Source organism: Aegilops tauschii, chromosome 1 (assembly GCF_002575655.3).
Source record: "Aegilops tauschii subsp. strangulata cultivar AL8/78 chromosome 1, Aet v6.0, whole genome shotgun sequence".
NCBI lineage: Eukaryota > Viridiplantae > Streptophyta > Magnoliopsida > Poales > Poaceae > Aegilops > Aegilops tauschii.
Genome location: NC_053035.3, coordinates 123,869,398 through 123,892,456, shown reverse-complemented (window position 1 = coordinate 123,892,456; position 23,059 = coordinate 123,869,398). Strand labels below are relative to the sequence as shown.

The window sequence follows — 23,059 nt, the reverse complement described above, 5'->3', positions numbered from 1 at the left end:
CATGTCAAAAGCCAGAGCCTCTACTCTAGAGAAAGCTCAGCCAGCAAGTGGTGCTGGGAAGGAAAAGAATGAAAGAAAGAGATGAAGATGGTGTAAACTTGTAGATCCTATGGCTGAATTTGAGAAGTATTCATCTGATGAAGATGATGAATAGGAGGAAGAAGCTGCTGCACCTCCACCAAAATCTCAGAAACTGATGGGAGATGCTATCAAGTCTGGGGCTGCACCATCTAAGCCCAAGACAGCTCCCAAGTCATCAGCTCAAGCTCCAAAGCCTACAACACCCAAGAGATCCACAAGAAACATTTTAGCTGCAGAGAAGAACAAGGCCCCAATGCCTGAAGTTCAAGAGGATGATGAGCCCCAAGTGCTCAGAAAGCTCAAACCAAAGATTCCAGATCATGATGACAATCATCCAGTGGCTGAAAATATGATAGTGAGAAAGGATGCAGGTCTCAGACTATGGAGACTGACAGACCCATATGCTATGAGGAGAAGGACTGCTGTGTATTACAGATTTCACACCAAGGAGCAGCAAGACTTATATGAGAAAGTTCTCTTGGATAAGAAGCCCATAGTGAGTGACATGAGATGGGTTGACTGGAAATTCATTGAGAGAATGAAGACTAATTCCCTGGATTTCTTGAGAGCTTCAGAATGAATGAAATTGACACATTTGTTTGTCAGAAGCTGACTAAATGGAATGATGAGATGGTCATGCAATTTTATTCAACTGCACATTTTCACCCAGATGGCAAGATAGTCTGGATGACAAAAGGTAGTAGGTATCAATCTTCAATTGCTGAGTGGGCCAAGATGATCAATGCCCCTGAAGGGGCTGAGGATGACACATATGTTTATGCCAAGCCCAGGAAAGATCATAACTCCATGGCACATATGCACAAGGAAATTCCTGATGATGCCTTGGAGATTCAAAAGTTTGGCTCAATTTATTATCTGGTGTCAGGATTGACCACTATCAACATAATACTGAGGCACACTCTGTTGCCCAAGTCTGGAGATCATAGGATGATACATGGTCATTCAATCAACTTGCTGCATATGTTTGATGTGCTAGAGAAGTTCACGGTGATGACCTTGATAGTTGAAACAATCAAGAGGACTGCTGCAGATCAGAAGAGGTCATGTGGATATGGCCCCACATTCAGATGCTCATCAACTCCAAGATGGGGACATGGACATATCTGCTGGACAAAGTGTCACGACCGGTTTTTCAATAAAATATTTATTGAGAGACCAATCCCTTTTACGGACCAGTAAAGAAGAATTCCTTCTTACTGGTAGACAATATCTTGGTCACAGAAGAAAAATACCAGGAGTACTAAATATAATACAAGGTTGAGCGGAGACTGCTCAAAAATTTATTACATGAACGCCGATAAAACATAACGGCGGATAGGGTGGCATAACTACTAACTCACGATAACAACGGTGGTGGAAATATCACCGCGAAGTGGGTGATATGACTCCTGAAAACTACAGCTCTTCGAGCGTCGGAGTGAGGCTCGAGGAGACTTATTGCGGGTGGCAGAAGCGTATATAATACAAGTGACCAATATCCAGGATCGCACGGGACTGACTGGGACTCCTCTAGGCGTCGGACGCAGTATCAAACTCTTCATCCAAGAGATCGCCTTCGTCAACATCTGGCCAAATCAACAAGCCAGGTGAGTACTATGAAAGTACTCGCAAGACAGTTCGGACATAATATATAACAAATGTAAGCATGGAGCAAAAGAACAGGTTAACAAGCGCATTCAGACATCGAGACAAAAATGCGTGAGAAATGAAGGAGAAGTCGGGCGGTAGTCCTCCCGAAATCCCAAAATAAATGTTGGGTGCCAAACGAGGGTCTGAATGACTCCTCAAGAGGAAAATGCAAGAATAACAATGCCGCAGTCGGGCGTCAGGGCGACACCACATAAAGGGCTTATAATTGAAAATAACAGATAGTGCGTGCCACAGTCGGACGTCTGAGCGACATCGCAGAAAGGGCTTATATCAAAAGTAAATAACATAAGTGCCACAGTCGGACGTCTGAGCGACATCACATAAAGGGCTTATATCGAAAGTAAATAACCAACATGCCATAGTCGGACGTCTGAGCGACATCACATAAAGGGCTTATACAAAAGTAAATAACAAACATGCCACAGTCGGACGTCTGAGCGACATCACATAAAGGGCTTCATAACTTAACATCTTAGTAGCTCAAGAATTTAAATCATATCCAGAGAATAATCAGGCATGAGATAAACAACAGGGTTAGTCCATCCACAGGAGTAACGTTCAGCCCAGTTTACTACTCATGCTCGCTTACCGGAAAGAAGAATAAACCACGAGGGCTTGACATAGATATGGATACACTGATCACGATACTTGACCATGGATACGATGACTCGGAAGGATTTGACTCTGCAGAGTTTGTACTTTAACCACAGCCAACGGATTTCAGTAGTCGCGGGGACTAGTTCTGTTTATGGTGTTTTGGAAGAAACGCGTCTAACCAGTACACACCCATGCAACATTCCGAAGCCAGGAATCACCCTCGGCAACGTTCAAGAAAACCTTGAGACGGGGAGGCTACAACCTCGCGTAGCATGGGATCAAAATTTCTATACGCGCGCTCTAAGGGGTGCCCCCCTCTCGGTCCCAACCGGAAACACCCATGTCCCCTAACCGGATGACTGGCTTTAATCCAGGGCCATGGAACCATCATCCCGGCCCCTCTGTTTGGTGTGTACACGGAAAGAGGTTACCAACTTACTAAACCGCATTCTGGCAGAAAACATGTGGTGGCACGGAAAGGGGGAAGAACGATAACGTGACTCCATCCACGTTAACGTCGGAATTCATCGGATGACGTAAGGCTGGCATGCTACAACAGTACCACCTTACTGCCCTTCATGTCACCACATGACTAGGCCATCTCTCATCAGAAATCCCAGTAACTTTGGAACACACGGGTAGTTGCCTCACATGCAACGAGATACCCACCGATACCCATATGCCATGCACAACCTTTCACGCAAACATGCAAAACACCTATCATATCAAAGGTTCAAACATGCTTGCCTGGTTCGGAGAAGTCGGAGTCTAGCTCGGCGAAGTTCGCGGCTCCGTCACCTCTCCCGGAACCTACGGTATAGCGAAAAAAATGCATACTAACGTGAAAACCAATGCATGCATAAAAGTTGTTCCAATTTTTTTTCAAATAAATCCCATAAAAAACTTGACAAAATTATAAGACTGTCAGAAAAAGAATCACTCAAAAATCACTTTTTATTAAAAAGTTATAAGGGTTTCTGTCCAGGGACTCATCTGTAATGAAACAGAAAAGTTCCAGGGGTTTAACTGAGAAAACAGAAAACGGTTCGAATAGAAACGCGCCAGCCCACAGAGAAAACATACTCTGCCCGAAGGCGCCAACAGAAAACGCTTCGGGGGTGAAAGAAGAGAGGCTGACGTGGGGGGTCCACATGTCAGGTTTGAAAAACCTCGCCGGCGCCCGATGGCTGGGGTGGTTGCCGGCGTCGAACCACGGCGAGTCAGGGAGATCGGAGTGTACCAAGAGTATCACCGTGTCCTTCCGCGTCGGTGGGTGGTGGACTTGGGCGTCGGGGAGCACCACGTCGACGGCGACACTTTCTTCGGCGGACGGCGGCTCGGCCGATGGTGGGGAACTCCGGTGGTGTGCTGCAAACTTCGAATTGAAGCGCGGGTCAGAAGGAGGGATGCACTAGAGAGCTACTGGCAAGAGATGGGAGGCAGAGGTGCACGCACGGGAGCGAATCGAGCTGGATCCCGTGGCGGGTCGCGGCGGCCGGAGTTGAGGAAGGAGACTTCCTCGGGGCTCTTCCAGTGGCTAGGCGGGGTCTTGGTGGAGTGCAGAGGTGGTGTGGGTACTAGCTGGAGCTCGGGGCCTCTATTTATAGGCGGCTCAAGGGGGTGGCCGTGAACGGAGAATCTCCGGCGAGCAAATATGGCGAGGCAGTGGATTGGCAGGGGGTTTAGGTGGCCAGGCAGCATCAGTGGGAGTTACTGGTCCCGTTCCACTGCTAAAATCGGTCGGGTATGGCGTAATGGCGCCGGTCTTCGTCGGAGTCGCCGTACTGGCACGGCGGCGACAGAGAGCACGCTCCGCGCCTAGCGGTTCACGACGTGGGTGGCAGCACGCATGGGGGAGTGGAAGACCACGCGGCGGCCTCCGGTGGCTTGGGCGGCGCTGGCCAGCGCCGTCTACGCTGTGCTTCTTCCTGGCAGCCGCAAAGCCGCCGCGGGCGTCGGTCACGGGGCGGCGCACCTCCTGCTGCTCGTCGCCGACGTCCGCAAGCTTCCAGGTGCTCGTGCGGTGCAGAGGACAAGGGGGAGGGGACAGGAAACACGGCGACGCTGGGGTACTGGTGTGATCGACAACAGACACTGAAGAAACGATAGTGGTTCAGACACTGTTAACTGAATTTGACTGAACCTGATATTGACAGTGCTCTGAAGGTGTTCGATGAAATGATTAGGTATGAAGAAATTTTTTCCTGGAGTTGGGGCTTGGTGAGGTGACCACTCAATGCACCCAAAGGCTGCCTGATTTTTCTCAGAATTTTTGGAGAAGGATTTGAATGAATTTCATCAAATTTGGCAAATCTGGTCCAAACTTGCAGCAAGTATAGTTTGAAAATTTTGAACTGGAGACTAGTGGATCTTCATGGATCTTGGTTGAGGGTTCAAAGGACTAGGAAGGGAAATTGGTTTGGGGGCAAAAATCAAAGCAGAAGGAGTAGTTCCTTTGTAAACCTCCAAGGATCAAGATATAAGGCAGAAATTGTTTTTGATAAGAAATAAGTGGAAATAAATATATGGAGAGGTCCATCTTGCTGGATTTGAAGTAAATCATGTTCCAAAGATGAGGAAAGGTTTATGAGAGTGGATTTGCACTAAGGTCATGGCAAGAGGGACTTGTTGAAAGTGGCAAAAGATCATTCCAAAAGTCATAGTGCATTTTCAAAGAAATTGTCAAAAGACATTTTTCCAAAAGAGAAGTATTTTGGTTTGAGTCCAAATAAAAAGAAAGAATCTCCAAGACCGAAATCAAGTCTTGGGTGAAACCAAATAAAACTCTTGCCATAAAAATATTTTGAAAGGGAGGGTTCTTTTTGAAGGAAAAATTTAAATCACCTCCCTCAAGTCAAATAAAAATTTTGAAAAATCCAAATGAAATTTTGGATGTCACAACACCTACCCCCTTAGGAAAAAAAATCTCGTCCTCGAGATTTCAGCTGATCCTCGAATAGATATGGATACTCTGCCTTGAGAAAATCTTCCCTTTCCCATGTCGCTTCATCCTCAGTGTGGTTGCTCCACTGAACTTTGAAATTTTTTGTTGTTTTCTGACGGGTCCTCCTTTCAGACTCTTCCAAAATCTTTACTGGCCTCTCTCTGTAGGTGAGGTCTGGTTGTATATCAATGCTTTCATGAGACACATGCTTCTCCGGGTTACTTACACATTTTCTCAATTGTGAGACATGGAACACGTCATGGACGTCTGACAGCTCCTTGGGTAAGTCTAATTTGTAGGCCACTGTGCCTCTATACAGAATGGTCCGATAAATCTCGGGGCTAGCTTCCCCTTAATTTTGAACCGTTGCAGGCCCCTCATAGGAGACACTCGTAGGTATACGGAGTCACCGGGTTCAAAGCTGACCTCACGAAGTTTTTGATCGTAGTAGCTCTTTTGTCGGCTCTGCGCTGTCTTGAGTCTGTCCCTGATCTGCTTAACTTTCTCCTCGGCCTCTTTAAACATGTCTGGGCCGAAGATACGGCTGTCACCTGTTTCTGACCAATTCAGTGGGGTACGACACCTTCGTCCGTACAATGCTTCAAAAGGTGCCATCTGTAAGCTGGCTTGGTAACTGTTGTTGTAAGCAAACTCGGCATACGACAAACTCTCTTCCCAACTGGATCCATAGGTGAGCACACAGGCTCTCAGCATATCTTCTAGGATTTGGTTCACATGTTCTGTTTGTCCATCAGTTTGAGGGTGGTACGCTGTACTGAAAGCTAGCTGCGTGCCTAGAGCTTGTTGCAGGTGATCCCAAAATTTGGAGACAAATTGTGTGCCTCGGTCAGATATTGTAGTCTTTGGGACTCCATGCAAACAAACTATACGGGAGAGATAAAGTTTGGCCAGTCTTTGTGTGGAGTAGGTAGTCTTCACGGGAATGAAATGAGCAACCTTGGTTAGTCGGTCTGTGATGACCCATATGGCGTCATTTCCGCGTTGTGATCGTGGTAGTCCGACGATGAAGTCCATTCCTATTTCATCCCATTTCCACTCCGGTATCCTGTTTGGCTGGAGTAGCCCTGCTGGCTTTTGATGCTCGGCCTTAATGCGCTGACATGAATCACAACAAGCAATATATGTAGCTATATCCCTTTTTATACCGTGCCACCAAAATCTTTCCTGAATGTCTTTGTACATTTTGGTTCCTCCAGGATGGATCGAGTATGGAGCGGTGTGGCTTTCGGTTAGGATTTGTTGCTTGAGTTCCTCAATGTTAGGTACGCAAACTCTGTCTCCGTACCATAATATTCCTTCACTGTCTGTGACGAACTCTGAAGTCTTACCAAAGTTCATTTTCTTCTCTATTCCTTCGATGCTGGGATGTCCCTGTTGAGCCTTCTTAATTTGTTCCACTAGGGTGGGTTGTATTTCCAGATTTGATACGGTGCCCTCAGAGACTAACACCATGTTGAGCCTAGCGAACTCTTGCTGAAACTCAGGCCTCAAGTTTTGCGGACCGTCGTTGTCCGGGCTGGGGTTTCGACTAAGGGCATCAGCCACTACATTTGCTTTTCCTGGATGGTCGTGAATGCCGACATCATAGTCCTTGACCAATTCCAACCAGCGTCGTTGGCGTAAATTTAGCTCTGGTTGTGTGAAAATATATTTAAGGCTCTTATGGTCCGTATATATTTCACAGCGATTTCCCAACAGAAAGTGCCTCCACTCCTTGAGTGCATGTATGACTGCTGCTAGCTCCAAGTCATGTGTTGGGTAATTTTCCTCATGCTTTCGCAGCTGCCTGGAGGCATACGCGACAACTTTGCCATCCTGCATTAGTACACACCCGAGGCCCTTTCGGGATGCGTCACAATATACTTCAAAACTCTTGTGTATGTCTGGCACGGTTAATACCGGTGCAGTTGTTAGCTTCTTCTTAAGCTCTTGGAAGCTTCTCTCGCATGCTTCCGTCCATACAAACTTCTTGTCTTTCTTGAGCAACTGGGTCATTGGTTTCGACACAGTGGAGAATCCTTCAATAAATCTTCTGTAATATCCGGCCATTCCCAGGAAACTCCGCACGTCAGTTACGTTGGCGGGTGGCTTCCAGTCAAGTATGGCTTTGACTTTCTCTGGGTCTACGGCCACGCCTTCTTGGTTTAATATATGGTCTAGGAAACCAACCTGCCTTAGCCAAAACTCACACTTGCTAAATTTGGCATACAACTGATGCTTCCTTAATTCTCCCAAAACAATTCTGAGGTGCTCAGCATGCTCTTCTGGTGTCCTTGAATATACCAGAATATCGTCGATGAACACCACAACAAATTTGTCCATGAATTTCATGAACACTTTGTTCATGAGGTGGACGAAATATGCGGGGGCGTTCGTTAGACCAAAAGGCATCACTGTGAACTCATATAATCCGTATCTGGAGGTGAATGCTGTTTTAGGGATATCTTTTGTCCGTACTTTCAATTGATGATATCCCGATCTTATATCAATTTTTGAGAACACCTTGGCTTGTGCGAGCTGGTCAAACAAATCATTTATCCGTGGCATCGGATATTTGTTTTTGATGGTGACCATATTGAGAGCTCGATAGTCTATACACAGTCTCAGTGTCCCATCCTTTTTCTTGGCGAATAATACTGGCGAACCCCATGGTGAGGAGCTGGCTCGAATAAACCCTTTGTCCAATAATTCCTTTATCTGCTTCTTCAACTCCACCAATTCTGAGGGTGCCATTCTATAAGGTTTCTTATAGATGGGAGCGGTGCCAGGTGCTAGTTCAATGCTGAACTCTATCTCTCGGTCTGGTGGCATGCCGGTAGTTCTTCAGGAAATACGTCAGGAAACTCGCATACCACTGGAACTTTTCTCAGTTCTGAAATGTCCACTTTGTTCAGCTTTGGTTGCCGTGACCGTGGCCTTTCTTGAGCTGTAACCTTTATTGTCTTGCCGTGATGGTGAGTGAGTATCACGGTCCGATTGAAACAATCAATGAATCCTTTGTTGGTGGTCAACCAGTCCATCCCTAAAATGACATCCAGTCCTTTATTTTCCAACACGATGAGATTTGCTTGGAATTTTAGTCCTTTGAACTCAATGATCACTCCTTGGCAGTAACTCTGAGCGATCTGCTTATTTCCGGGGGACTTGATGATCACAGATTTTTCCAAGGGAAGTATCGGAAAACCATGTTGCAAAACAAAATTCTTCGAAACGAACGAATGGGAAGCTCCAGAATCAAACAAAACCGTGGCAGGTACTGTGTTGATAGGGAACGTACGGAGCACGATGTCTGGGGCATTCTGCGCTTCTTCCCTGGTCACATGGTTTAGGTGACCCTTCCGGTGGTTGTTGTTGGGATTGAAATTGTTGCGCTTGGGGGCTGGATTATTCCCACCATTGTTTGGCTTGGGGGCCGAGTTCCTCGGCTTTGGGCACTGTTTAGCATAGTGTCCTTCTTCACCACAAGCATAGCATGTGACCCCTGGATGGTACGTGAACTCCTTGTCCCTGGCATGAAACTGTCTGACTGGCCTTAGATCAGTAGTCGTGGATTTCCTTGCTTCTGTCCTTGGAACCTCAGTCTTGCTTCGGTTGTTGCGAGCAAGAGTCGTCTTGTCCCTCTTTCGCTTACGGATATCTTCCAGACTACGGCGCTCATTTTCCAAGGTAATGGCCTTGTCAACCAGAGTTTTAAAATCCGGGAAAGTGTGTACAACCAGTTGGCATTTTAGTGCCGGTGCCAGGCCGTCCAGGAATTTTTCCATCTTCTTGTTCTCTGTCATGTGCTCGTCGTAGGCATAACGGGATAGCTGGGTAAACTGACCGTTGTATTCTGTCACTGACATGCCTCTTTGCTGGAGGTCGTCAAATTCTCTCTTCTTGATTTTTATGATGCTCCTGGGGATGTGTGCCCCACGAAAGCCTTCCTTGAATTCTTCCCAGGTGATGTTGTGTTCACTGGGATGCATGTGTAGGAAGTTTTCCCACCATGCTGCAGCTGCTCCAGTAAGGTAGTGTGGTGCATAAAGCACCTTCTCATGGTCTGAGCACTGAGCGATAATCAGCTTTCTCTCGATGTCACGAAGCCAATCATCGGCTTCCAGCGGCCTATCGGTGTGAGCAAACGTTGAAGGGCGAGTCTTCTGTAATTCAGACAACTTGGAATGTGCTTGATAGGGTTCACGGTGGTTTCCCATATTGATGACGTGATTCATCATCTCTTGGTGCTGTTGCTGGCTTTGTTCGAAGAGACGGCATACTTGAGACAAGGCTGCTTCGCTGTCCTGCTGACTGGACTGTCCTTGAGTGAAGTTGTTGCTAGTCTGTGTCCCATAAACTTCTTCTGGCTGATTGGGCATGGAACGAGTCCACGGACAAGACATGTTTCCAGTCTGGGGTATTATTTTGCAAACTCATGAGAAGAACTGTGTGGCACAAGGAAAATCTTGCAAGGGCAAAAATTTAAAAGACCTCAAGATTTTTTTTTCAAGAAAGCATGAACGATTTTGCACGGAGAAGAACTGCTTAACACCAAACTTACACGCGAAAAGCAAACACACGATACAGCACTCAGGATGTGCGTACACAATCCTGACATGTTATTTAGACTAGCATACTCCTCCGGAAAGCAGCGAGCACACTAATACAAACTAGCGTACAGATAAAACACATCATACAAGCAGACATAACGCGCGGCTACTCGGCGCTCTCAATCGGAGATGGTGACGATGTCCTTTCCCTTGCCGAGGGCAAGACTCAGCGGTGCAGGAGATTCAACCTCCACCTCCTCTCTAGCTGGCTCCTGGCGCGTAACACTGCGCTGCGGTGATGGCGCGGGAGCGACAGGCGGTAGTGCGGGTGTGGCAGGCGGTGCAGCTCTGACTGGAGTAGGAGCGATGACTTGGTCGAACTCCTCAGTGGTACGCAGATGGTGAGCAGTGGCCAAAATGGCCGGTGCATAAGAGGCTGAAGACGAGACGAATGTCAGAGGCGGTGCCGTGTGGAGAAGCTCCTTCCTGCAGGCAGGACCGCCCCGGACTAAGTCCATGCGGGCAGCCACAAGATCATCCACGAGGTTGTCGAAGGATTCCTCCAGAGCCTTGAGGTACTCCACGACCATCTCGATGGCTTCATCTCGCTCTCCCCGATGGCAGGCGAATGCATAGTGACAAGTGTATGGCACATGGCATGGGAGGTAGCGGTAGCGACGAGTCATCATCATCGGAAGGATGTCCCGAAGACGAGCTATTGCCTCACGGGCAGCCATCTGCATGGCATGCCTCTCCGTAGGCATGGCCCTTCCCACAAAACGGAAGTGGCGAGATGCAGAACGTCCTCCCTTGAATTGCACCACGGCTTGGTGCATAGACATGTCGTCGCTGAGCTTGTGCTGGTAAAGCGTGAACTCCGGACGAGTCGCTGGCCCGATCGCGAGCTTGGTGATGGAGACGAGGAGTTTGACAAACCCCTCGGGCACGTTCGTGAACACTCGAGTCTCGCAGTTGCTGCCAGCCATCTACAAAAGTAGGCAAAAATTCTGAGTAGTCAAGTCATAAATTTATGATGACCAACAGAAAATAGCTACAATTGCAAAATGCTGAAAAAGCACAAAAGACGCTAATAACCGATTAGCGATCGCACCTAGTGGCTTCCTACAGTCAGCCTGGCTCTGGTACCAAGCTTGTCACGACCGGTTTTTCAATAAAATATTTATTGAGAGACCAATCCCTTTTACGGACCAGTAAAGAAGAATTCCTTCTTACTGGTAGACAATATCTTGGTCATAGAAGAAAAATACCAGGAGTACTGAATATAATACAAGGTTGAGCAGAGACTGCTCAACAATTTATTACATGAACGCCGATAAAACATAACGGCGGATAGGGTGGCAGAACAACTAACTCACGATAACAACAGTGGTGGAAATGTCACCGCGAAGTGGGTGATATGACTCCTGAAAACTACAGCTCTTCGAGCGTCGGAGTGAGGCTCGAGGAGACTTATTGCGGGTGGCGGAAGCGTATATAATACAAGTGACCAATATCCAGGATCGCACGGGACTGACTGGGACTCCTCTAGGCGTCGGACGCACTATCAAACTCTTCATCCAAGAGATCGCCTTCATCAACATCTGGCCAAATCAACAAGCCAGGTGAGTACTATGAAAGTACTCGCAAGACAGTTCGGACATAAGATATAACAAATGTAAGCATGGAGCATAAGAACAGGTTAACAAGCGCATTCAGACATCGAGACAAAAATGCGTGGGAAATAAAAGAGAAGTCGGGCGGTAGTCCTCCCGAAATCCCAAAATAAATGCTGGGTGCCAAACGAGGGTCTGAATGACTCCTCGAGAGGAAAATGCAAGAATAACAATGCCGCAGTCGGGCGTCAGGGTGACACCACATAAAGGGCTTATAATTGAAAATAACAGATAGTGCGTGCCATAGTCGGACATCTGAGCGACATCGCAGAAAGGGCTTATATCAAAAGTAAATAACATAAGTGCCACAGTCGGACGTCTGAGCGACATCACATAAAGGGCTTATATCGAAAGTAAATAACCAACATGCCACAGTCGGACGTTTGAGCGACATCACATAAAGGGCTTATACAAAAGTAAATAACAAACATGCCACAGTCGGACGTCTGAGCGACATCACATGAAGGGCTTCATAACTAAACATCTTAGTAGCTCAAGAATTTAAATCATATCCAGAGAATAATCAGGCATGAGATAAAAAACAGGGTTAGTCCATCGACAGGAGTAACGTTCAGCCCAGTTTACTACTCATGCTCGCTTACCGGAAAGAAGAATAAACCACGAGGGCTTGACATAGATATGGATACACTGATCACGATACTTGACCATGGATACGATGACTCGGAAGGATTTGACTCTGCAGAGTTTGTACTTTAACCACAGCCAACGGATTTCAGTAGTCACGGGGACTAGTTCCGTTTACGGTGTTTTGGAAGAAACACGTCTAACCAGTACACACCCATTCAACATTCCGAAGCCAGGAATCACCCTCGGCAACGTTCAAGAAAACCTTGAGACGGGGAGGCTACAACCTCGCGTAGCATGGGATCAAAATTTCTATGCGCGCGCTCTAAGGGGTGCCCCCCTCTCGGTCCCAACCGGAAACACCCATGCCCCCTGACCGGATGACTGGCTTTAATCCAGGGCCATGGAACCATCATCCCGGCCCCTCTGTTTGGTGTGTACACGGAAAGAGGTTACCAACTTACTAAACCGCATTCTGGCAGAAAACATGTGGTGGCACGGAAAGGGGGAAGAACGATAACGTGACTCCGTCCACGTTAACGTCGGAATTCATCGGATGACGTAAGGCTGGCATGCTACAACAGTACCACCTTACTGCCCTTCATGTCACCACATGACTAGGCCATCTCTCATCAGAAATCCCAGTAACTTTGGAACACACGGGTAGTTGCCTCACATGCAACGAGATACCCACCGATAGCCATATGCCATGCACAACCTTTCACGCAAACATGCAAAACACCTATCATATCAAAGGTTCAAATATGCTTGCCTGGTTCGGAGAAGTCGGAGTCTAGCTCGGCGAAGTTCGCGGCTCCGTCACCTCTCCCGGAACCTACGGTATAGCGAAAAAATGCATACTAACGTGAAAACCAACGCGTGCATAAAAGTTGTTCCAAATATTTTTCAAGTAAATCCCATAAAAAACTAGACAAAATTATAAGACTGTCAGAAAAAGAATCACTCAAAAATCACTTTTTATTAAAAAGTTATAAGGGTTTCTGTCCAGGGACTCATCTGTAATGAAACAGAAAAGTTCCAGGGGTTTAACTGAGAAAACAGAAAACGGTTCGAATAGAAACGCGCCAGCCCACAGAGAAAACGTACTCTGCCCGAAGGCGCCAACAAAAAACGCTTCGGGGGTGAAAGAAGAGAGGCTGACGTGGGGGGTCCACATGTCAGGTTTGAAAAAACCTCGCCGGCGCCCGAAGGCTGCGGTGGTCGCCGGCATCGAACCACGGCGAGTCAGGGAGATCGGAGTGTACCAAGAGTATCAGCGTGTCCTTCCGTGTCGGTGGGTGGTGGACTTGGGCGTCGGGGAGCACCACGTCGACGGCGACACTTTCTCCGGCGGACGGCGGCTCGGGCGATGGTGGGGAACTCCGGTGGTGTGCTGCAAACTTCGAATTGAAGCGCGGGTCAGAAGGAGGGATGCACTAGAGAGCTACTGGCAAGAGATGGGAGGCAGAGGTGCACGCACGGGAGCGAATCGAGCTGGATCCCGTGGCGGGTCGCGGCGGCCGGAGTTGAGGAAGGAGACTTCCTCGGGGCTCTTCCAGTGGCTAGGCGGGGTCTTGGTGGAGTGCAGAGGTGGTGTGGGTACTAGCTGGAGCTCGGGGCCTCTATTTATAGGCGGCTCGAGGGGGTGGCCGTGAACGGAGAATCTCCGGCGAGGAATTACGGCGAGGCAGTGGATTGGCAGGGGGTTTAGGTGGCCAGGCAGCATCAGTGGGAGTTACTGGTCCCGTTCCACTGCTAAACTCGGTCGGGTATGGCGTAATGGCGCCGGTCTTCGTCGGGGTCGCCGTACTGGCACGGCGGCGGCAGAGAGCGCGCTCCGCGCCTAGCGGTTCACGACGAGGGTGGCAACGCGCATGGGGGAGTGGAAGACCACGCGGCGGCCTCCGGTGGCTTGGGCGGCGCTGGCCAGCGCCGTCTACGTTGTGCTTCTTCCTGGCGGCCGCAAAGCCACCGCGGGCGTCGGTCACTGGGCAGCGGACCTCCTGCTGCTCGTCGCCGACATCCGCAAGCTTCCAGGCGCTCGTGCAGTGCAGGGGACAAGGGGGAGGGGACAGGAAACACGGCGACGCTGGGGTACTGGTGTGATCGACAACAGACACTGAAGAAACGACAGTGGTTCAGACACTGTTAACTGAATTTGACTGAACCTGATATTGACAGTGCTCTGAAGGTGTTCGATGAAATGATTAGGTATGAAGAATATTTTTCCTGGAGCTGGGGCTTGGTGAGGTGACCACTCAATGCACCCAGAGGCTGCCTGATTTTTCTCAGAATTTTTGGAGAAGGATTTGAATGAATTTCATCAAATTTGGCAAATCTGGTCCAAACTTGCAGCAAGTATAGTTTGAAAAATTTGAACTGGAGACCAGTGGATCTTCATGGATCTTGGTTGAGGGTTCAAAGGACTAGGAAGGGAAATTGGTTTGGGGGCAAAAATCAAAGCAGAAGGAGTAGTTCCTTTGTAAACCTCCAAGGATCAAGATATAAGGCAGAAATTGTTTTTGATAAGAAATAAGTGGAAATAAATATATGGAGAGGTCCATCTTGCTGGATTTGAAGTAAATCATGTTCCAAAGATGAGGAAAGGTTTATGAGAGTGGATTTGCACTAAGGTCATGGCAAGAGGGACTTGTTGAAAGTGGCAAAGGATCATTCCAAAAGTCATAGTGCATTTTCAAAGAAATTGTCAAAAGACATTTTTCCAAAAGAGAAGTATTTTGGTTTGAGTCCAAATAAAAAGAAAGAATCTCCAAGACCAAAATCAAGTCTTGGGTGAAACCAAATAAAACTCTTGCCATAAAAATATTTTGAAAGGGAGGGTTCTTTTTGAAGGAAAATTTTAAATCACCTCCCTCAAGTCAAATAAATTTTTTGAAAAATCCAAATGAAATTTTGGGTGTCACACGAAGAGCACCTTATACCGAGGCCAGATTTTGAGGAAAATGTTGTTGTCATGGGTGCATCACATTTTACCTACTTCTGTAGAGGCTCAGGAGAAGCGAGAGAAAGCAAAGGCAGCAAAGACTTCCAAAGTGCCAGATGTCTGAGCTGTAAATCTCAAGACCAAGCAAGACCAGCTCAGCTATCTGCTTGAGGCAACAGTGAGAATAGAGAAAGGACTAGCAACCCTGACTTGAAATCAAGAGAGCCTTGAGAGGATCTTTGAGACAAAGCTACATGATCTATATGTCAAGGTCACAGATATTCAGACCTTAGTTGAGAAGATACATGAAGACCTTGAGGACAGGAGTGACAGGCCAAACTACAGAGGCATTTCAGAGAGTGCCAAGAGCACATAGGTCTGTAGCCGTGCCAGTCAGTGATACAAGAGCTACCACTTCAGCACCTGCAGCAACTGCCCCAATTGTTCCTCCAGTTGCAACTCCTCCAGTTCCTCAGACATCCTCGGAAGCGTTTGCAGATGCTGTACTCTCCATGCCGTCTTCGTACACCGGAGCTCCCGGAGATCGTGCTTAGAGTGTCGCTTATCACTATGCATTTTCAAGATTTCTGGTAACTTGTTGCCACGGGGGAGAAAATGTATAGATCATAGGCTTCGAGAGAGTGTGTGTGTTTTGCCTTTTGTTTCCCTCTTTTGCTACTTGTCGTTTGTGCTTTTGCTTGCTACATTATTTGTGCTTGTGTGTGAGATACTCTTATGGTCATGTGTTTGATCAAATTATGCTTTAATGCGTGCTTGAATGATGTTATCTTATTACTTATGTATGATCAATCATGTTTGCCTTGGTGATGAGTGCATGTTATTTATATTCTATCATTTTGAACGCTACACCAAGATGTATGTGACATGGAAGAGTAACCCATGTTCCTAATCGATTATGCATTTGCATTAAAAAGCAAATTTTAAATAATGCACAAATTTAGGGGGAGCTCTTGCTGATCACATACTTCTCAAAGCGATGATATATTTCATTCATATTATCATTTGTCGAAGCTTTGATCTATATGTTGATTGAAAGTGCAACTAATCCCCGGGTGGTTTTGGTAATTCATATCAACATATAGCTCATTGAACTAATATCTATTCAAGTTGAATATTTCAGAAATTTCAATGATTGGCATGGCATGGACTAGAGATGTGGACCTTCAAAATGCTAAGGACAAATATTGGCAAAAGATCAAAACTCTACATTTCTATTTTAGTGATCCAGGATCACATTGAGTCCATAGGAAAAGCCAATACTATTAAAAGGGGATGAAGTGTTGCTTAATGGTCTACTTGCTCAAAATGCTTAGTGGTATGCTCTAAAGCCCTCAACCACTTTCTCAAATCCAAATATGTCCTAAACCTAAAGTCAAACTCGGCCCTACCGATCTGATCTATCCGGCGCCACCGAGTTGCTTTGACATAGCCATAGCCAAAAACCCTAATCAGTTCGGTGTCACCGATAGGGATTTCGGTCTCACAGAGATGGGATTGCAAACTCTCTGTTTCCCTTCATAACATTTCGGTCTTACCGAAATGAGCGATCGGTCCCACCGAGTTCGCAACGCAAACTCTCTGTTTCCCTTTCATAACGTTCGGTCTGACCGAAGTGAGCGATCGGTCCCATTGAGTTTGCCTGACCAATTCTCTGTTTGGTCATTGCTGAAATCGGTTCCACTGAGTTCATGCAATCGGTCATACCGAGTTGAGGTTTTGCCCTAACCCTAGCACATCGGTCCCACCGAGTTGATCATGTCGGTCCCACCGAGAATCCTAACGTTCACATTTTGAACTAAATCGGTCTCACTGAGTTCACCTATTTGGTCTGACCGAGTTGGGTCAAATGTGTGTAACGGTTAGATTTTGTGTGGAGGCTATATATACCCCTCCACCCCCTTCTCTATTCAAGAGAGAACCATCAGAACGTGCCTACACTTCCACTACTCATTTTCTGAGAGAGAACCACCTACTCATGTGTTCAGACCAAGACATTCCAATGGGCTTTTGGCGGCGGTAGGCAGGGGACCTTGGCCTGTCGGTTTGCTATGGCTCACATGCGGTGGAACATAAGTGATGTACCAAGCCGATGCATGTCGCTCCGGTGAGCAGCGGGCCGGACGTACCATCTGTTCATGCTAAGCGGCGGACCGACCATGTGTTGGTGCTACTGCTTACATGCGGTCACACGTGTCAGTGACGCACCAAGCCGATGCGCGTCCCTTCGGTGAGCGGCGGGCCGCACCGACCGTGTGTTGGGGCGACGCCAGTGCGACGGGTTGTAAGTTTACCGCCTAACTTAATTTGTAAAGGGTAACACTTGCTTTGCCTCCTTAACGATATTGGTCGCTAGACATCCTCATTACATATGTTTCTCGGACGCATACATGGGCCCGTGTTCTCAGAGGCCATCGTGGCGGAGCCAGACTCCCGCAACCTCTTGGAGCAAAAATGAGTAACCCACTGCTGGCTATTTCTATAATCAGTTTAGAAATTCTCAATTTCACATGTGACGCGATATTAGCCGTTCATTGATTTTGATCCAATGGTCTAAGTGCCTCGGAATGGCTGGGATCGCGTCTACAGTAACGTCATTGTACCCAATAGTGTCTACGTTCTTCTGGAAGCCTCAGCATGTCAGGGTGATCAATCCATGCAAGAAGCTAGCAAACAACACCTCCACATGTGCCACGTGGCTTCACTGAGATTCCCCATCATTTTATTCAAAAATATATTGACTGGAAAAGAGAGACATCACCCGAAACAAAAACTTCCTAGTATTTTGTTTCCTACTTGCTTTGCACATACCGGAAGAGCAAGTATAATAAGTTACAGTCAGCATGCTATAGTGATTAAATAATTATATTTGTGTTGAGTTGGATGAGAGAGAAGATGAGAGAGAAGGGAAGCAGGTTGTAAATTAACAGCCGGCTGCATCATGGACTCTAAGAAACATTGTGACAGTGTACAGTGGGCCATGCATTAATAAAGTAGTACTGCTTAGCAACTAGCTATACAATACACGTTGGTTATTAGGTTGACTATATATGACATGGCAACTCCATATAGCCGGTTGTCGGCTATACTATTAACCATGCTCAAAGTACTAGTGCCACGTCGTCTAACAAGTCCTTCAACATGCGTCAAATTATCACGAGGGCTAACTCTCCTTAGAGAAATGTGCTCCACCGTGTACCCGTGCGTGTGTGTGTGAGAGGTAGTGCGTGCGTGCGTGCACCCTTCTCTTCATACCTGTCCTCCATAGCTCCACCTAGCCCTCTTTTCATATGACTCGGTGATTCCGTTGCTCTATCCGGCTGCAAGATTCGATCGCGTACAACACGTGGGTGTGTTAGAGATAGAGAGGGAGATGGTGTCTCCGACATGCCTCTATACGTATGTTTCTGTCAAAGAGAGGCCTGAATACATAGTATATGTATGTCGAGGGGGCGATATACGAGAAGAGAGGGGGAGGGATCGTTTACACAACATATAGATAGACACGGACAGAGCGAAGAACTTGACGAGCGTACAAGCACTAGGAAGGAGGGGGATGCATATTGGAAGATGATGCGAGAGGCCAACTAGGCGATGACAATGAAGGAGTACAAGTGTGAGATCGATAATTCAAGAGAGGGTACGATAACGTGCGTGGGCGTGCTTGTCTCATCGATAGACAAAGCGGAAGGCATGGATGATGAGACGGGGAGGGTCAATTAATGTGTGTGTGGTAGGCAATCCTATGTAGAGAGGTCGTGGTTTGGTCGATGTGTACATGGGTAAAGAGGGGGAGACTTAACTAGAGATAGAGATCGGACATTTTGTGTGGGGAATTAGCGGGAGACCTGGCTGCACATAAAGGGAAATCAATTGGTGCACATGCATGCATGTCTCGGAGATAAAGACAGCCGGAGTGACGAAGAGATCTAGGGAGATGTGTGTGTGTAGTGGGGGTGCAGCTAGCTTGTGACACTGTATGAGTACAAGATGGACAACAACAGAGGGGGCGACAGTGCCCGCGTGCCTAAGAGTTAGGGCGGGATGCATGGATGGTGAGAGGAGGGAGGGACTATGTGTGTTGTAGGCAGGCCTAGCTAGCTAGAGGGGTATATCGATCATTGTACATGTGTTGGAAAGATGGAGACGTAGGGAGATTGTGGGAGACCAACCTAAAGAACAAGAACATGTGTGCGTGATGTAGAGGATGCAGAGTGGTGGGGAGTGTGTGTGCGTATATGCATGCACGATTGAAAGTTATTGGTATCCACGAAGGGAGGAGGAGTGTGTGCGTGTGCGTGTAAAAGACTCACAAAGACGATAATCAATATAAAAGTGGATTCAAATATTTCAATAAGAGCTCATGATGTTTGTAACTCATGCATGCATGAATATAATGTAGATATGCCTGGTGTAGTTTTGAATCAAACGTGCTATATACTATATTCATATCGAACAAGGCCAAATAAATTTGAATTTACGATACAATGGCAGGCATCGTCTGACCACATTGCATTCGCGCATGTACATAACTATTCGAATTTGGGATAATGTGTGTCTTTCAAAGCTAACATCTAAATGTTGTGTGTGTGGGCGGCGGGGGGGGGGGGTGCATTGTTGTGTGTCTTAAATACATTATACATATCAAAACAAGGTTTACATTATCCTGAACATCTCGCTACCTAGACCGATGTACTGTGATTTGAATTCAACATAAAATGGAGACAAATATTTGAATTGGAGATTGTATGGTACATGCAGTTCATATTTCATTATGATTACTACTATATGTGTGTTTTGTGTAATCAAGATAATATTTAAATGATGGTATAACTTGACAACATTCGTATTCAAATAGGTAACTAGCACATATGACCGTGCGTTACAATGGTAAAGAAAATTAACGTGTCCATTGAAGCATCCATTAGGGCGGCACGACAATATCGGAACGGTGCCATCCGAGGTAAAAAATTTGGTGGTGACCATACACAAGTTTCCAGTGATTTTTTCCTACCCGGTGGCTGCGCACACACTGAGGTCTAAACAAATCCATATCAATAAGAATTGCTCAATTAGCATGTTCGCTTTTGTCTTCATTTTTTCTGAATTAATAATGCATCTTTAAAGACCAATTAAGGATTTTTTTAAGATGTGACCCTTTTTCGGCACCTAGGATGTTTTTTAATAAATCCTCTTTGGTTGGTCATATATGCCTGTGTGACTTTCTTTCTGCCATCCAGTTTTTCACCAAATCTCTTATTGTCACATCCAGCTATAGCTAAGTTAATCCTTCTTTTTTTTGTAATGTACATACGACCCATATCTCATCCTCCACTTCTTTTCTACGCCTTGGCTTGTGACTATTGCAATTTACAAAGGTATATAAGTTGGTAGAATTTCTGTCAAGAGACAGGGTGGGATATTAATTAATAAAGGAATTCTATGTTTAAGGTGGCACTAACTCTGTTGCCTGGCACTTTAAGGTATGTGGGACTGGGCAGATCAATTTAGCGGCCCATATATAACAGCAAAACTTGGCCCATGTGTACGCCGCTGGATATAAGGTGGGACGTACGAGACCATCAGGCGACATATGAACCCAGATAATATTATTGACCTACCAGACTTTGCGGGACGAAACCAAGAATATCACCTTGGTATAATAGTAGGTATGCAGGATCGAAAGTAGGCCTAGAGGGGGGGATTAGACTACTTGACCAAATAAAAATCTAGCCTTTTCCCAATTTTAAGTCTTGGCGGATTTTAGCAACTTAGCACAAGTCAAGCAAACAACCTACACATGCAATTCTAAGGGTATAGCAGCGGAATGTAAAACATTGCATATGAAGGTAAAGGGAAGGGTTTGGAGAAGGCAAACGCAATATAAACATGGATATTTTGGCGTGGTTCTGATAGGCGGTGCTATCGTACGTCCACGTTGATGCAGAATTCAACCCATGAAGGGTAACGGTTGCACGAGTCCACAGAGGGCTCCACCCACGAAGGGTCCACGAAGAAGCAACCTTGTCTATCCCACCATGGCCATGGCCCACGAAGGACTTGCCTCACTTGGGTAGATCTTCACGTAGTAGGCGATCTCCTTGCCCTTACAAACTCCTTGGTTCAACTCCACAATCTTGACAGAGGTTCCCAAGTGACACCTAACCAATATAGGAGACACCACTCTCCAAAAGGTAATAGGTGGTGCGTTGATGATGAACTCCTTGCTCTTGTGCTTCAAATGATAGTCTCCCCAACACTCAACTCTCTCTCACAGGTTTGGCTATGGTGGAAAGATGATTTGAGTGGAAAGGAAATTGGGGAAGGCTAGAGATCAAGATTCTTGTGGTTGGGCCTGTTCTTGTAGATCCCTTTCAAAATTGAAGATTGCACATAGGAGCAGACCATGGCAGTTGCGAACGCTCGAGTGGAAGTTTCATGGGTAGGGGAGGGGCTTGGTGTGGCAGTTTTGTAATATGCCATGCCACTTCTTTTTCTACTACTGCGTACGTGCAATAACTGGCACCGTCGGATACATATCTTACGGTTATTGAGGCATTCACCAGGAATAGCCTCGTGGTGAGCTATTGACTAGTCTTTTTTTCACACACATTACATCGACACATATCATCTCTCTCCCTCTTTCCCACGCACACACCTAGTCTTTGGGTACTTCTCGCACGCACCATCTCTAGCTATCTAGGTCAATGCCACCCACATACACTACGTTTAGTACATTGTACACGAAGAGAAGAGGTGCACACACGCACTCGTCCTCTCTCACGCATGCATCTATAGCTACGAATTGTAGTGTTCTCAACCATCCGATTGGCTCTATCATATGTTCACGTTGCTCCTTGGCCTTGAGATTGAGAAGTTTAAAACACGGAGGCTCAACTGGAGGTGCGATGTTTTGGTTAATGTGCGGGCCGCACACGGCACCAACACGACACGAGCTTGGTCTGCCTGGTGCACAGTCGGGTGAGTACTACTAGTAGTAATACTTCTTTGATGTGTCGCGTCAACTCGTAGAAGTATGCAACACTTCCTCGACAAACAAGCATATAAGCAGCTTATACTCCTTACCCAAAGGATCTTTATATCCAACAGACATAAAATATCCCTTTGACTATTGGAAATTACTTTAACTGTTGATCTGATGTCGAAGTAATTGCTGCATCGCCACCAAAATCCACCATCTCTTAAGCTAAAGTAGAACCCCTATATTAGCATATTACTAAGATAAACAAAAGGCACATAGAATCATTTAGGAGGTGAGCTTGTCAATCTGAATGTGGAGGGACACCGTCCTCGACAACCCAGCCCCGACTAGCAGCTTGGGCGGCACTGTGAAGAAGGTCAGCCCCTGCACGGCGACGGCGCCAGGCTCCTTGCTACTTATCACCTTGATTTCCACCTTGACGGCATGGATGCTGCCTTTGGGCTCCGCCAGCGGGCCGTTCACCCACACCTTGGCCGCGTCGTGCGGCGGTGGGGATGCCCACGCTCTGATGCAGACGACCAAGACGGCGATAGGCGCACCGATGTCGAGCATGCCGCCGACCACAAAAAACGTGCGGCCGTCCTCCTCCGCGAATAGCAAGCGCCATGGTTCCGACACTGGTACTTGCAGCTGGAGCACCATGCCATACTGGATCATGCGCACAGGCATGGGATGCACGGTGCTGATGTGGTGGGGGAGCGCTGGCGGCGGGTGATGTCTCTTGAACTACGTCGGTATCTCCCCATAGAGGAAGTAATGATGCAACACAGCTACGGTAGGTATTTCCCTCAGTTATGAAACCAAGGTATGAATCTAGTAGGATAACCAAGCAACACTATGTAAACGGTACCTGCACACAAAGAACAAATACTTGCAACCCGACGCTTATAAGGGGTTGTCAATCCCTTTTCGGGTAAAGGCGCCAGAAATTGTCAAGTTGATGGGATAAAATTTGTGATAGATTCGATAAATAGATCTCGAATAAACGTGAAA

The 23,059-nt window shown here is 46.8% G+C and overlaps 1 protein-coding gene across 1 annotated transcript; it reads right to left on the bottom strand.

The window, feature by feature from the left end:
* Positions 1-18,899: 18,899 nt before the first annotated feature.
* On the bottom strand, positions 18,900-22,735 carry LOC141027801 (uncharacterized). The gene is made up of 2 exons (XM_073505245.1): positions 22,383-22,735; positions 18,900-18,915 (listed from the first exon to the last, which is right to left on the bottom strand). The coding sequence occupies exons 1-2, from the start codon at positions 22,733-22,735 to the stop codon at positions 18,900-18,902; spliced, it is 369 nt and encodes a 122-aa protein (XP_073361346.1).
* Between the last annotated feature and the right edge of the window lie 324 nt (positions 22,736-23,059).

Bases quoted from the DNA above. Each gene is read 5' to 3' on its own strand.
- LOC141027801 (XM_073505245.1), bottom strand. From the start codon at position 22,735: ATGCCTGTGCGCATGATCCAGTATGGCATGGTGCTCCAGCTGCAAGTA.